The following is an 11360-nucleotide window of genomic DNA, read 5'->3' on the forward strand; positions in this document are numbered from 1 at the left end:
TCATAACAGACAGACACATCATTCAGCACTCTTATTTTCTTGATCAAGTTTTTGAGCCTCTCACCACCCGACTAACTTTACATCTACTCTACTCAAGACTGAACAGAAGACCACTCTCAATCATCCCAGAGAAAGCGAATGCAAATCGAGTGATTTGACATGTTTCACTGAAGCGAATCACGACACAGGTAACCCCATAGTCCTAGACAAGTGGTATATGGTATATTGTTCCTAAACTTACATACAGAACGTCTCCATCCCAACAAAAGGAAACGATTTCAACTCCTTAATCCGAGCAACGAGCAAAAATAACAAAGATAACCGATATCCGCAACCCATAATCCCAAGCAGAATAACCAACCAAAGCCCGACCAAAGTGAACAATAACAACAGGAATGAAGAAAAGAAGGGCTAAAGCAAAACGCTCTACTTCTTCTGAGGTATCAAGCAAGCAGCAAAGAACTTCTCGACCAAGTCGGTGTCCTCGAGCTCGCAGACCAGCGACACGTACTGGTCGGGACGGGAGATGACCAAGCAACCGCGCTTGGGATCGACGCCGTAGTTCTTGTATGCGTGTCCATGGCCCTCGTGGTGGGACATGTCGTCGACGTACACGGACCAGTAGTCGTGCTGGGGGCGGAGGGCGGTGGGGAAATCGTGGAGCTCGACCTCGACGCGAGGAGCCGAGTGGATCGTCAAGACGTGGAAGAGACCGTCGCGCTTGCGGTCGGCGGGGGTGTACTTGTGGATGAACGAGTCGGGCTTGTCGAGGTGGGCGGCGAGCTTCTCGATGCGCGCCTTCTGCTCGGCGTCGCGGACGTCACCGGCGAAGACGGTTACCCGCCAGCGCGAGTCGGACTTCATCAGGTCCTGGAACTGCCATGGCCGGGAGTCGGACTGGTTCATCACCTGGAAGGAGTTGAAGCGCTGGCCGACGGGGATGCCGGTGGCGAGCGACTGCTTGGACTCCACGACCGCGGGCTTGACGGGGTTGTGAGGGTCCTCCGTCTCGGGAGCGGGCTTGGCGATGAGGTTGCTGGCCTTGTAGTCGATCGACACACCGGAGGCGAAGAGGTGGGACTTCTCGAAGACCTTCTTGAACTCCTCCATCGAGACACCGGCCTCGTCGGCGGCGTCCGTGGCGGGTTTGCCGGAGAACAGCTTGGCGAACTTGCGGTCGAAGTTGATCAGGTCGTGGGCGACGGCAGAGCGCTCGTAGCCGTAAGTGCTAAGAGCCGACCGGTCAAGAATACCCTGGCAGGCGGCACCGACCTTCCAGGCCAAGTTGTAGGTGTCCATCATGGAGGTGTTCATGCCCTGGCCGGCCTTGGGCGAGTGGGTGTGGGCAGCGTCACCGGTGATGAAGACACGGTTGTGGCTGGAGAAATCGTCGACAACACGCTGACCGATCTGGTAAGCGGTGAACCACTGGATCTCCTCGTACGTAATGGTGTAAGGAGCCATGATCTTCTGGCAGGCCTTGAGGATCATCTCGGGCGTGATCTTGGCGCGGTTGACACGGCCTTCGGCATCACGCTCGACCTCGGAAAGCTGGATGTAGAAGCGCACGAGAGCGCCCTCACGGGGAATGACCATGACGGAGCCGGAGTTGGCGCTGTGGATGGCACATCGGTTGCGAATGTCGGGGAAGTCGGTGATGGGGACAATGTCCAGGACTCCCCAGACGTAGTCGGTATGCTCACCGAGCATCTCGAAGCCGAGCTGTCTTCGAACCCAGGAGTGGGCACCGTCGCATCCGAGAACGTACTTGCAGTTGACGATCTCGGTGCTCTCCTTAGCGGTGTCTTCGGCAAGAGCGTTGTCCTCCTCGGCGGTGGTGACCAAGTTTGTGGAGCGGAAGAGTCCGTTGAGGACCTCGTGACCGAACTGTTCGGGGGCGCTGGCCTCCTCCTTGAGATGGCGCAGGACGACTTTGACCGGGTAGGCATCGTTGTCGTCGACCTTTGACTCGTCGATTTCCATCGACTCGGGCATAGTGCTGAACTCAACCTGGGCGCCACCATACTTCTTCAGGTTGTCTTTGAAGTAACCCTCAACCCAACCCTGGTGCAAGACAATCTGCTGGAACCGGGAAAGTCCAGGGCTCATGTCGGGAATGCGACCGGTCCGCACTACGCCTTTTCCAGACTCGTCGGGGTTCCAAAAGCAAATCTATATTGGGACCGAGTCAGCAAATCGGCGTCATCGCGACAGTGGGGTTGTCATCAGTACTGACCTCGAGCATGTGGTTGGCGTCCTTCCAGGCCCGGTCGGCAAAGCCGAAACTCTGAAGAACCTCCAATGTGCGACACTGCAGACCATCGGCCTGTCCGGCAAAGATCTTTCCGTCGCGCTTCTCCACGATGCGCACCTTAACACCCTTGTGTCGCGCGAGCCATGCGGCGGCCATATATCTGAATAGGCGCGATCGTTAGAATATTGCCCCACTCCATGCAATGCAAGTCCAACGGCCTGGTACGCCAAATCGTAGATGACCTACCCGGCAGGACCGGCCCCAACAATCAGGACATCGCAGTCGGATGTCTGCACCTCTTTGGTCTTCGGGACTTGGGCGGTAAGCATCTTCGCGAGGTGTTTCGTAGGTGAGATGGGTGCTGATGATTTTCGTAGGGAACGAGATGTATATCGCCGGCAATATAGAAGTGGGGTACGGACAAGGGAACCGAAGGATGGATACGGTACGGAGCGGATATATATGGAGATGAGATATAGAGATGATGTGAAGAGAAACCTGGCCAGAGCAGCGGAGGGAAACAGTTATAACGCGTCCCCTCGCCCCCTCCATCGGCTACTTGCCCCCACCAAGCTGGTTCACCGAATTACCCCGTGGGGACTTTTCCGCAGGCACGTCCGCCTATCCGCGAGCCCAACCGGATTTCAAAATGCCCGGTCGGGTTGCATCTGCTGGGGCCATCTGCTACCCACTTGCCTAGCGCAAGATGCTGGGCGGATTAAGTCTAAGTTGGCGTCCCCCCACATGGCCGTCTAAAAGGTTCCCAGCCGCTCGTCCAGGGGTGGAAAAATTCCAGGTCCAGACCCAAGTGCGATGGCCGCCATTCAGCGAACTAGCGCCATCATCATCGGACCTCTGCGCAACTGCGTCGGATGAGTGGCCAGGGTCGCCCACCCGCTGGCCTTGACTTGGTCCGGGGCTCTTCAGCTGTTGGTGTCGGCCAGACGATCCGAAACATCCGTAGATAGGCATGATAGTCCAACATCCGAACCACTGCCTGGCCATGAGGAAGTGCAAACATCCGAGGGCGTTCACGGGACCCGTCCCCATACCCAGTTGCACGGCCGTAGCCGACTTGCACCAATCTTATCACGGATGGAAGAATGCGGGAAGGAAATCGAAAGTTGGCAGCGTGATATAGCTCCTCCGGCCTCCTCGTTCGTTCACCTCGCACTGCTATACAACCGCTGAGTACTTACCTACCCACGCTTTTGCTGCTGATAAACCACACTCTCGAGACCAAGCCAGCGCCCGGAGAGCTCTCCTTCACATTTATCACCACGTCTAAGCCCATAGAGCCGTTCCTCAGCCACCGAACGCCCCCGGAAAACCAACAATGAGCAAGTACTCTATCATCACTGGCGCACAGGCGGCATTGAGCCAGCTCATTGCACAGCCAGAAGGCCGAACATTGCCGCTTCCCCAAGCAGCTATCGACTATGCCCTCAAGGTTAGGTTCACGGGCCGGGACCAGGTGTTCCTCCCATGTGTGATGAAGGAGGTTGAGGCCTCTGCGGCCCTGAAGGCCATTGAAGGCGGCATGGCCGCAGCCATTGGAGAGTTGCGGTTTGGCTTTAAGGAGGATGATATCGAGATCAACATGGAGCAGGCTGCGGCCTTTTTGTTCCAGGTGAGTGATAGTAACTTCTTGGGTTGCTCCCTTCAGCAATATCCAGAAACTGAGATCAGATAATAGGCCTATCTTGCCTCCGTAGACGGACTCACAAAGCTCGATAAAGAAGTGCGTGCCCGTCTCCGGGATACCGACTTCAACCGGGCCCAGAGCAACATCTACCGCCGATTGTCGGCCAATCTCTACAAGACTAAGGACAACGGCTTCTACCACATCCACGGATCTCTCGCTGCCTCGCCGGCGCTGGAGATGATTGGGCTCCCATCTCACCGCGAGGAGTTCACCGATGAGGACTACCACCAGATTCTGGAGTACATCGGCGATGCCGTAGCCAAGTTCACGGTCGAGGAGCTCGAGGAACTGAACAACGAACGCAAACTAGCCGGCATTTACGCCATCAAGGAAGACGAGTTCCTGGCCTCTGCCCACGGACAAGCCCTGCAAAAGCAGCCATACTGGCAAGTCGACTCGATAGAAACCACGACACCCCCCGCGCCCTTCCCCGAAAGCTTCCCCATCAACCCAGAATCCAACGACCGTCCCCAAATCCTCAGCGGCATCCGCATCCTCGAGCTCTGCCGCATCATCGCCGGCCCAACCGTAACCCGCATCCTCGCCGAATACGGCGCCGAAGTCCTCAAGATCACCGCACCCACAAGCCCGGACGTGCCCTTCTTCCAGGTGGATGGCAACGTCGGCAAGCACGCCGCCGAGCTGGACCTGAAAACGCCCGAGGGCCGGCGGATCTTCGAGGAGCTGCTTGCGTCCGCCGACGTGATCGTCGACGGCTACCGTCCCGGCGCCATCGAGAAGCTGGGATACGGACCTACCGCTCTGAAGGAGCTCGCCCAGAAGCGCGGCAAGGGCTATGTCTACGTCAACGAGAACTGCTTCGGATACGATGCGCCCTTGGCGCACCGCGCTGGCTGGCAGCAGATCGCGGACTGCGTGAGTGGTCTGGCGTGGGCCCAGGGCCGCGCAATGGGCCGCAACGAGCCCATCATCCCGCCGTTCCCCATGAGCGACTATGGGTAAGAAGACATCCCTCTCCAGCCCGACTATCGTACAGAAAGCTGACAGGAATTCGTATATAGTACCGGCTGCATGGGCGCCATCGCGGCGCTGACCGGCCTCTACCGGCGAGCGACGGAGGGAGGCTCGTGGTGGGGCAAGGCGAGTCTGGTGCAGTTCGACATGTACCTGATGTCGCTGGGCTCGTACTCGAACGAGATCTGGCAGAACCTTGTGTCGAAGCAGCACGAGGACTTTGCCCAGATCCGCTACAACGACTCGGTCGACCACATCGGCAAGACCGCGCTCAAGGGCATGAAGAAGGTTGCGCCGTGGTACTGGGATGAGGAGGATACCTACCTGCAGGAGATCGATTGTCCCGGCTTCGGCGGGAAGATCAAGATCGTTAGGCCCGTGGTCAAGATGGCGAAGACGTGGAATGGTTTCAATGAGACGAGTAGGCCCAACGGTTACGATAAGGCGGAGTGGTGGATGGAGACAAGCTCGAGCTCGAGCTAAGGGGTTTTTCAGAGGAGGGGGTTTTTTTTGGTTTATGGACCCACCGTTTGTTAGAAGTTGCATATACCCAATATCCAGCCGCGTCCTTCCGTTCGTTCGTCAATGTAATGCAGTCAGAGTACATTTTCAAATAAATCCTACTGTACTATACATATATATTGGAATGGAAGATTGATATCAATCCTCCAGCAATAAATGAAAGTCAAAGCAATAATACCCAACTCCTAAGATTACCACGCCTATTCTATATCCCTCCCCCCTCTCCCCTCCCGCTTCCCCCAAAGTATGCCTGTGATCCTTGAGTACATCTCCTAACCGGGCGGAGGATTCATCTCCATCTCCGTCTGCGCACTCATAAAGAAATTACTCGGCGGGCCGTCCCACGAGAACTCCCACGGGACCGTCTGAGTATCCGCATACCCCGCCCCATCACCAGGATCCATCCAGCCAAAGGGATTAAAAAAGTCCACGCCGCCCGCATACATATCCGTGTCCGCCTTGACCAGCGGTCCGCTTCCCAAATCGAACTGCCCCGTCACTCCCGGCGTCATACTGAGCCCCGCCATGGGCCCTTTAGAATCGATGTAGGTCGGGAGGATCTGGTTGTTCGGATCGTGTTGGCCGTTGGATGCGACAGACACCAGTGCGTGCGCGGCAACACTCTCGCGGCTTGCGGGCTCGGTCGAAACGGCACGGCTCTGGTAGGTGCCCGCGAAGTATTCGTTGCTGGTGGAGCGTAGCTCGTCCAGTAGGTCTGGCTCCCCCGGGCCTTCCCCAACGTCGCTCAGCCCGCGCGCGTTGGTTCGTTGGGCTTGCTGTTGTTGGTGACGCCGCTCGTAGCCTTCGATTAGTGCCTGGTTAAAGTGTAATAGGATGCTGTGGTAGCGTTTCGCGGTGCAGGTCTCCACGCTCGCGCATTCGCCCATAAGTGCTATCAGCCGCGGCGCTCGGTTGCGGAACTTGGCAAGGGCGTCCTCTTCGTTTTCGTGGCTGTCACGGGGACACAGGACTTGTGGTAGGACACTGAATGTCAAAACCAATCCCGCAGTAAACAGATAGTAACTACATCAAAACACCACGGATTAGCAAGAAAAACCGCATAAACGATGGATCATGGGGCATTACATCAGTGCAGCGTCGTTCCTTTGTAAACTACCCCGTCTCTGCATCCGATGAGCCAAGGCCACAGTCCTCTCCGCTACTAGCACGCAGGCCCAAGCATATCTCAACATCTTTCGCTTGACGCTCGACTTGCTCGAAGATCTCCGTTTGTTACATCGGCAGTTCTCGTCGTCCATGATCTCTTCAGTCGAGGCTTCGACGACCCGTTGCAGGAAAGGCCGAGTTAACAGGATGACGGCATGTAGGTACGCCATGTGCAGTTGCACGACTGCAGCATCGGTGTCATTGTCCAGCGAAGCACATGATGGCAAAGACTTCCACCATGTCTTCAGCTCCGCGCTCAACTTTTCGGTAACGTCTCGGGAAATCATTCTTTTCAGGTAGACAAGCTTGACGATATGGCCAATTATGACGTGAAGTCGCACCTTGGCCGCAAGCTGATGGATCTGGTGGGTGGTCGCTGGCTGCTCGGCAGAACACCGGCAGTCCGTTAATGGATCGTCCGTTGGTTCTGTCGAAAACACTGGATCATTGCAGTCTTCGTCCTGTATCGCTAGCGGTCGTCCAAGGGAACATCCTGTGAATCGATCTAGCGAATAAAGCGTCCAGAACACGAGTCTTCGACGTCTGTAGTAGCTTTCGTCACAGCGGTGCTGCTCAAAGGGGAGCTCTGTCGAGTATATTCGATGCAAGCCAAGGGATTCGGCAACTCGGATAGCAAGACCGATGTACGTCCATGAGGAATTCCGCTTCGACGCATATTGCATGTATAACGAAAATACTAGCAGCAATCTAACCGACCAAAAGTCCGCTGACTCAAACACATCCTCCATCCCAGTCCTGGCCGCATCGAAGTATTGCATCCCGTCTCCAGTCATCTCTTCGGGCTGTGTGGTGAAGAACGTCCCCACGGCGCAAACTGCGTTTAGAAATGCGATGTCTCGGCTTCTGGCTCCCGTTGCCGGCACGGGTCCACCGGTGTACACGACAGAGATGAGGTGGTTCATCTCTTCGCGGTCCAAGACATAGTGCACACAGTTGACGTTTGTGAAGAACATGTCGATCAACACCGTAGCCACCTGTGGAGGAGGAGGCAGCGAACCCGCCACGGTGAATGGAAGCCGTGGGATGATTGGTCGGTCGACGATCGAGTTCTGTGCCAAGTCGGAGGTAAACGTCGAATGCCCGAGCGAGTCCATCACCGTTTTCCGCACTCGAGCAAGGAACGACAGAGATCCCGTCTCCCCAATGTAAACTGTGACATTGTCAGCCTCGTGTCAACAACCACTCAGGCTTAGCCGTACGTAGTCGACCACTAGGGTCGGAGAGCAGGCGAGTCTTATGGTCGATAGGCGCCTCAACTTTATCGTCATCCGTGTCGGTTCCGGTCCCGGTCCCGGTCCCCTCGCTGGTTTCCGCACGACTCGTTACAAGGTGAGTCGTAAGATCCTCAGCCGAGTTTGTCGGATGCGCATAGTAAGTGCCGACGCGCAGGGTGCTCGTGCCGTCGCCATTGCCCACGTTATGATTACTGCTGTTGTTACTATTGGGGCTGACATCGATCTGCTTATTCTGGACCGGCGAACACGGCGATCGAGTCGACCGCACACTGGCACACTCGCTGGGGCCGTCGCTCGTCTGGGTGCTCTCGCGTCGCCGCTTCAGGTGCCGTGGAGGTTGTTCAACGTAGATGCAATCAGCACCTCTTCTGCTGCAGATGTTACAGGGCTTCTGGCCGTCGCATTTCTGCTTCCGAGATTTGCAGGCGAGACATGCGTTGGCTATCCGCTTCCTCTGCTCGGCGGCGACCCGTCGCCTGGCCCGCCTCGCCTCATCGGGGTCTGGAACTGTTGACGATAAGGATTGCATATGTGGGTGGAGTCGTATGGAGGTGGATAATGTGCTGTGAACAGCTCTGCGATTGGCAGTGGCTTTCTCTGGCAGTGGCACTGGGCACCGGGGGGGAGCATGACATGGCCGGCCGGGCGGTCGGTCGATTCGGCAAATGGGATGGTGCGCGCGCGCAGCAGTCGGTGGGACACGGAAAGCACGGGACTTTGTCGCGACAAAGCATCGAGAAGTATCGTGCGGGGTCTCGCCAAACACGATGGGCCACTCCGGATACCTAGGCACGAGTCTCTACGTATCTCCACGATTCTTTATATCGCACGTCCGCGAAATGCCTGAAGGAAAACACTTTATGCAGATATCACTGGATAATCGTTTAGGGGCAGCGATACGTGAGCCCGTGCAAGGACCCCCTAGTGGATATTCACCCGCCCGTCATCACGAATTCGAAGCGATCCAGTGGTTAAAACAGACTTCCCTCGGGCTCTGTCGAAACACCTCCCGCCATTACTCATACATATGGAAGATTCAGATGTGTTTCGCGCGGTATGTACATACGAGCACGACACATGTGCAAATACTTCAGCACAGTTAGGAAGTGCTGACTAAGGCATGACGAACAGCAATCAGGCTCGCCTGCATCATCATCATTACCATCATCGTCGTCATTAGAGTACAAACTGCATCACACAACCCTCACATTGCCTGCCTCGTCTGCCTCGATCCTCTTCCCGAGAGCCACAATCATGGGGCTCGCGTCCAGATACACCTGGTAGAACTGCAACTTCTCCCCCGACTCGTCAAACACCATGCGAGACGACCACTCGGTTGTTAATGAACGTCCGCTCTTGAGCGTGTAGTCAACGTGGCCAAACATCATCACGGCATCCTCGTCGGCACCAGCGACGGACGGGTAGAGCGCAGTCACGACGTGGTGACGCGAGGACACAGCTGCCCACATGCCCTCCCTCACGGCCAGGATTTCTAATGACGGTCAGCTCTGCCCCGGAGACTTCTCGGGGTGCACGGGCTGGACTTACGGTCTTTGCCGACAGCGGTCTTGAGGCCCATCTTGAGGGTGGCATCGGCGGTGAAGTTCTCGGTGTATCCAACATGGTCCGTTGGGTTGTCGCTCGCGAGGAAGAACGACTCAACAAAAGCGGCGTGATCCCGAGGCATTGTGATGTTGGTGATGGTATCGAGGTTGTTTTTTGCGTGTGTATGTATGTGTCGGTATGTGTGTGTAGTTTCGTAATATACTCTATCTTGCTATGCCTGAAGGTATTGTTCGGATGTCTGCCTTGAGCTCGAGATGGTCGCGGAGTTGTGACATTCTGGCCGAGATTGCGGCGAAGAAAGTATCGGATCCATACATCCGAAGGTCCTCGGTTTCTCTACCAGCGGTCCAGATGACGTACACTACCATATCTCCATCTCAGAGTTCATTCACAGCAGACAAAACTCCCGAGTCCCAAATCCCCATTACGCACTGCTCCAGATCAATTCCGCATCATCAGAGTTTCACCATGTCGTACGCACAACTCAAGAGCGCAAAGGTCCATTACACCGACATAAACCCAAGTCCGTCGGACGTCTCGGACACAGTAGTCTTCGTTCACGGCCTGGGCTCCTCGCAGAACTTTTACATTCCTCTCACATACACACTGAAGAAAGTCAATCGTCGCTTCATCCTCCTCGATTCGCCGGGTGCTGCGCGGTCACCTCTGCCGGCTGGAGATGTTCTCACGGTTCAATCGCTTGCCGCAACTGTACTCGAGCTTCTCGAGCACCTCGGAGTCGCACAGAATGTCACGATAGTCGGACACAGTATGGGGTGCCTTGTGGCCCTTCACATCGCACAGCTTGCGCCGGAGAAGGTTGTGGGCTTGGTCCTGTTGGGTCCAGTCTACCCTTCGGCTGGTCTCGCGGAGGTCTTCGAGAAGAGGATTCCCGCGGTGAAGAAAGGTGAATATCTTCCTCTTCACGTACAGTCTGGGGGGTCTCTAACGGGATCAAAAACAGATGGAATGGAATCGATGGCCGCTGTGGTCCCCAACGCCGCTGTGGGCGTGAAGGCCTCGCCACTAACGAGAGCATTCATCCGTGAACTTCTACTAGGTCAGACTGTTGACGGCTACGCTGCATTGTGCAATGCCATTGCCACGTCAACTGTTGGGGATCTGTCAAAGGTCAAGCAGCGTGTCCTGATCGTTGCTGGTAGTGAAGACAAGAGTGCTCCCATGGAGGGATCCCAGAAGTACAACGAGGAGATCGCAAATGCAGAGCTTAAGGTTATCGATGGTGTTGGTCACTGGCATGTCGTTGAGGCACCACAGGAGGTTTCAACGATTGTGGATGAATTCTTGGGTGCTTCCACAGTGTAAATAGCTTCTCTATACGGTACTTTGGATGGATTTTTGGGTGCTGTCACAATGTAAACAGCTTCTCCATACGGTATCCACTTTAGAATACCTAGGTAATTGTAACGATGTTGATCCGAACCTAAGGGATCAGCCTTTGGCCACAAGGCTCGGCCCACGACATCCGCGTGCGCTCTACATAGCTGTTGCCATGGTGCGACTTACCGCGGTATTCCATCCGATGGACACCCCCACACACGGCGTCTAGATAGTTACAGAGCTTCATCGGAGCATCTCGAGATGACCGATGCTTAGGTATCAAGAGGCTACATCCGCCAATCAATCAGCCACCATCTCCAAGCTCTTGGTCCGAGCTCTCCTTCCAGCCATTTCTTTTGCACGCCAACTTCCCGCTCCCTAACAATTGGTAGCGCCGGCTGTCTCTATTTCCGCCCGTTTGGAGGGGAACCACGCAGCTCCGCACATAGCGCACTTATACCACGCATCCGACGCAGTTTCACCCCCATCCGACGCCATCAGGGTGCATCTCGTCTACCCCGCAACTCAAGCATCCGACGCATCTGGAGGACCGAGAAGATCCTTGCCTATCTAG

The 11360-nt window shown here is 55.9% G+C and overlaps 5 protein-coding genes across 5 annotated transcripts; 2 read left to right on the plus strand and 3 right to left on the minus strand.

The window, feature by feature from the left end:
• Window positions 1-358: 358 nt before the first annotated feature.
• Window positions 359-2766, minus strand: BZA05DRAFT_259523 (phenol hydroxylase). Its single transcript, XM_051480109.1, has 3 exons — window positions 2501-2766; window positions 2237-2414; window positions 359-2172 (listed from the first exon to the last, which is right to left on the minus strand). Exons 1-3 carry the CDS (start codon window positions 2581-2583, stop codon window positions 427-429), a joined length of 2007 nt encoding a protein of 668 aa, XP_051340669.1. The 5' UTR covers window positions 2584-2766; the 3' UTR covers window positions 359-426.
• A 667-nt stretch (window positions 2767-3433) lies between these two features.
• BZA05DRAFT_259535 (CoA-transferase family III domain-containing protein) lies at window positions 3434-5573 on the plus strand. Its single transcript, XM_051480110.1, has 3 exons — window positions 3434-3884; window positions 3951-4918; window positions 4982-5573. Exons 1-3 carry the CDS (start codon window positions 3591-3593, stop codon window positions 5415-5417), a joined length of 1698 nt encoding a protein of 565 aa, XP_051340670.1. The 5' UTR covers window positions 3434-3590; the 3' UTR covers window positions 5418-5573.
• A 31-nt stretch (window positions 5574-5604) lies between these two features.
• BZA05DRAFT_259517 (fungal-specific transcription factor domain-containing protein) lies at window positions 5605-8631 on the minus strand. The gene is made up of 3 exons (XM_051480108.1): window positions 7844-8631; window positions 6543-7794; window positions 5605-6479 (listed from the first exon to the last, which is right to left on the minus strand). Exons 1-3 carry the CDS (start codon window positions 8406-8408, stop codon window positions 5729-5731), a joined length of 2568 nt encoding a protein of 855 aa, XP_051340671.1. The 5' UTR covers window positions 8409-8631; the 3' UTR covers window positions 5605-5728.
• Window positions 8632-9072: 441 nt separating this feature from the next.
• On the minus strand, window positions 9073-9566 carry BZA05DRAFT_443691 (uncharacterized protein; the record flags this gene model as incomplete). Its single annotated transcript, XM_051486862.1, has 2 exons — window positions 9073-9371; window positions 9428-9566. 2 exons carry the CDS (start codon window positions 9564-9566, stop codon window positions 9073-9075), a joined length of 438 nt encoding a protein of 145 aa, XP_051340672.1.
• A 347-nt stretch (window positions 9567-9913) lies between these two features.
• BZA05DRAFT_335724 (Alpha/Beta hydrolase protein) lies at window positions 9914-10771 on the plus strand (the record flags this gene model as incomplete). Its single annotated transcript, XM_051480783.1, has 2 exons — window positions 9914-10352; window positions 10410-10771. The coding sequence occupies 2 exons, from the start codon at window positions 9914-9916 to the stop codon at window positions 10769-10771; spliced, it is 801 nt and encodes a 266-aa protein (XP_051340673.1).
• Window positions 10772-11360: the final 589 nt, after the last annotated feature.

Source organism: Tricharina praecox (genome assembly GCF_024521635.1).
Source record: "Tricharina praecox strain CBS 144465 chromosome Unknown BZA05scaffold_8, whole genome shotgun sequence".
Lineage (NCBI taxonomy): Eukaryota > Fungi > Ascomycota > Pezizomycetes > Pezizales > Pyronemataceae > Tricharina > Tricharina praecox.

What these genes read in the sequence shown, in the direction of transcription:
- BZA05DRAFT_259523 (XM_051480109.1), bottom strand. Translation starts at nt 2,583, where the DNA reads ATGCTTACCGCCCAAGTCCCGAAGACCAAAGAGGTGCAGACATCCGAC. An exon ending in GTTGGGGCCGGTCCTGCCGG is followed by an intron (nt 2,415 to 2,500) that starts GTAGGTCATCTA and finishes GCGCCTATTCAG; the next exon opens with ATATATGGCCGCCGCATGGC. An exon ending in ACGCCAACCACATGCTCGAG is followed by an intron (nt 2,173 to 2,236) that starts GTCAGTACTGAT and finishes GTCCCAATATAG; the next exon opens with ATTTGCTTTTGGAACCCCGA.
- BZA05DRAFT_259535 (XM_051480110.1), top strand. Translation starts at nt 3,591, where the DNA reads ATGAGCAAGTACTCTATCATCACTGGCGCACAGGCGGCATTGAGCCAG. An exon ending in CTGCGGCCTTTTTGTTCCAG is followed by an intron (nt 3,885 to 3,950) that starts GTGAGTGATAGT and finishes ATCAGATAATAG; the next exon opens with GCCTATCTTGCCTCCGTAGA. An exon ending in TTCCCCATGAGCGACTATGG is followed by an intron (nt 4,919 to 4,981) that starts GTAAGAAGACAT and finishes ATTCGTATATAG; the next exon opens with TACCGGCTGCATGGGCGCCA.
- BZA05DRAFT_259517 (XM_051480108.1), bottom strand. Translation starts at nt 8,408, where the DNA reads ATGCAATCCTTATCGTCAACAGTTCCAGACCCCGATGAGGCGAGGCGG. An exon ending in CGACCCTAGTGGTCGACTAC is followed by an intron (nt 7,795 to 7,843) that starts GTACGGCTAAGC and finishes ACAATGTCACAG; the next exon opens with TTTACATTGGGGAGACGGGA. An exon ending in AGGAACGACGCTGCACTGAT is followed by an intron (nt 6,480 to 6,542) that starts GTAATGCCCCAT and finishes GTTTTGATGTAG; the next exon opens with TTACTATCTGTTTACTGCGG.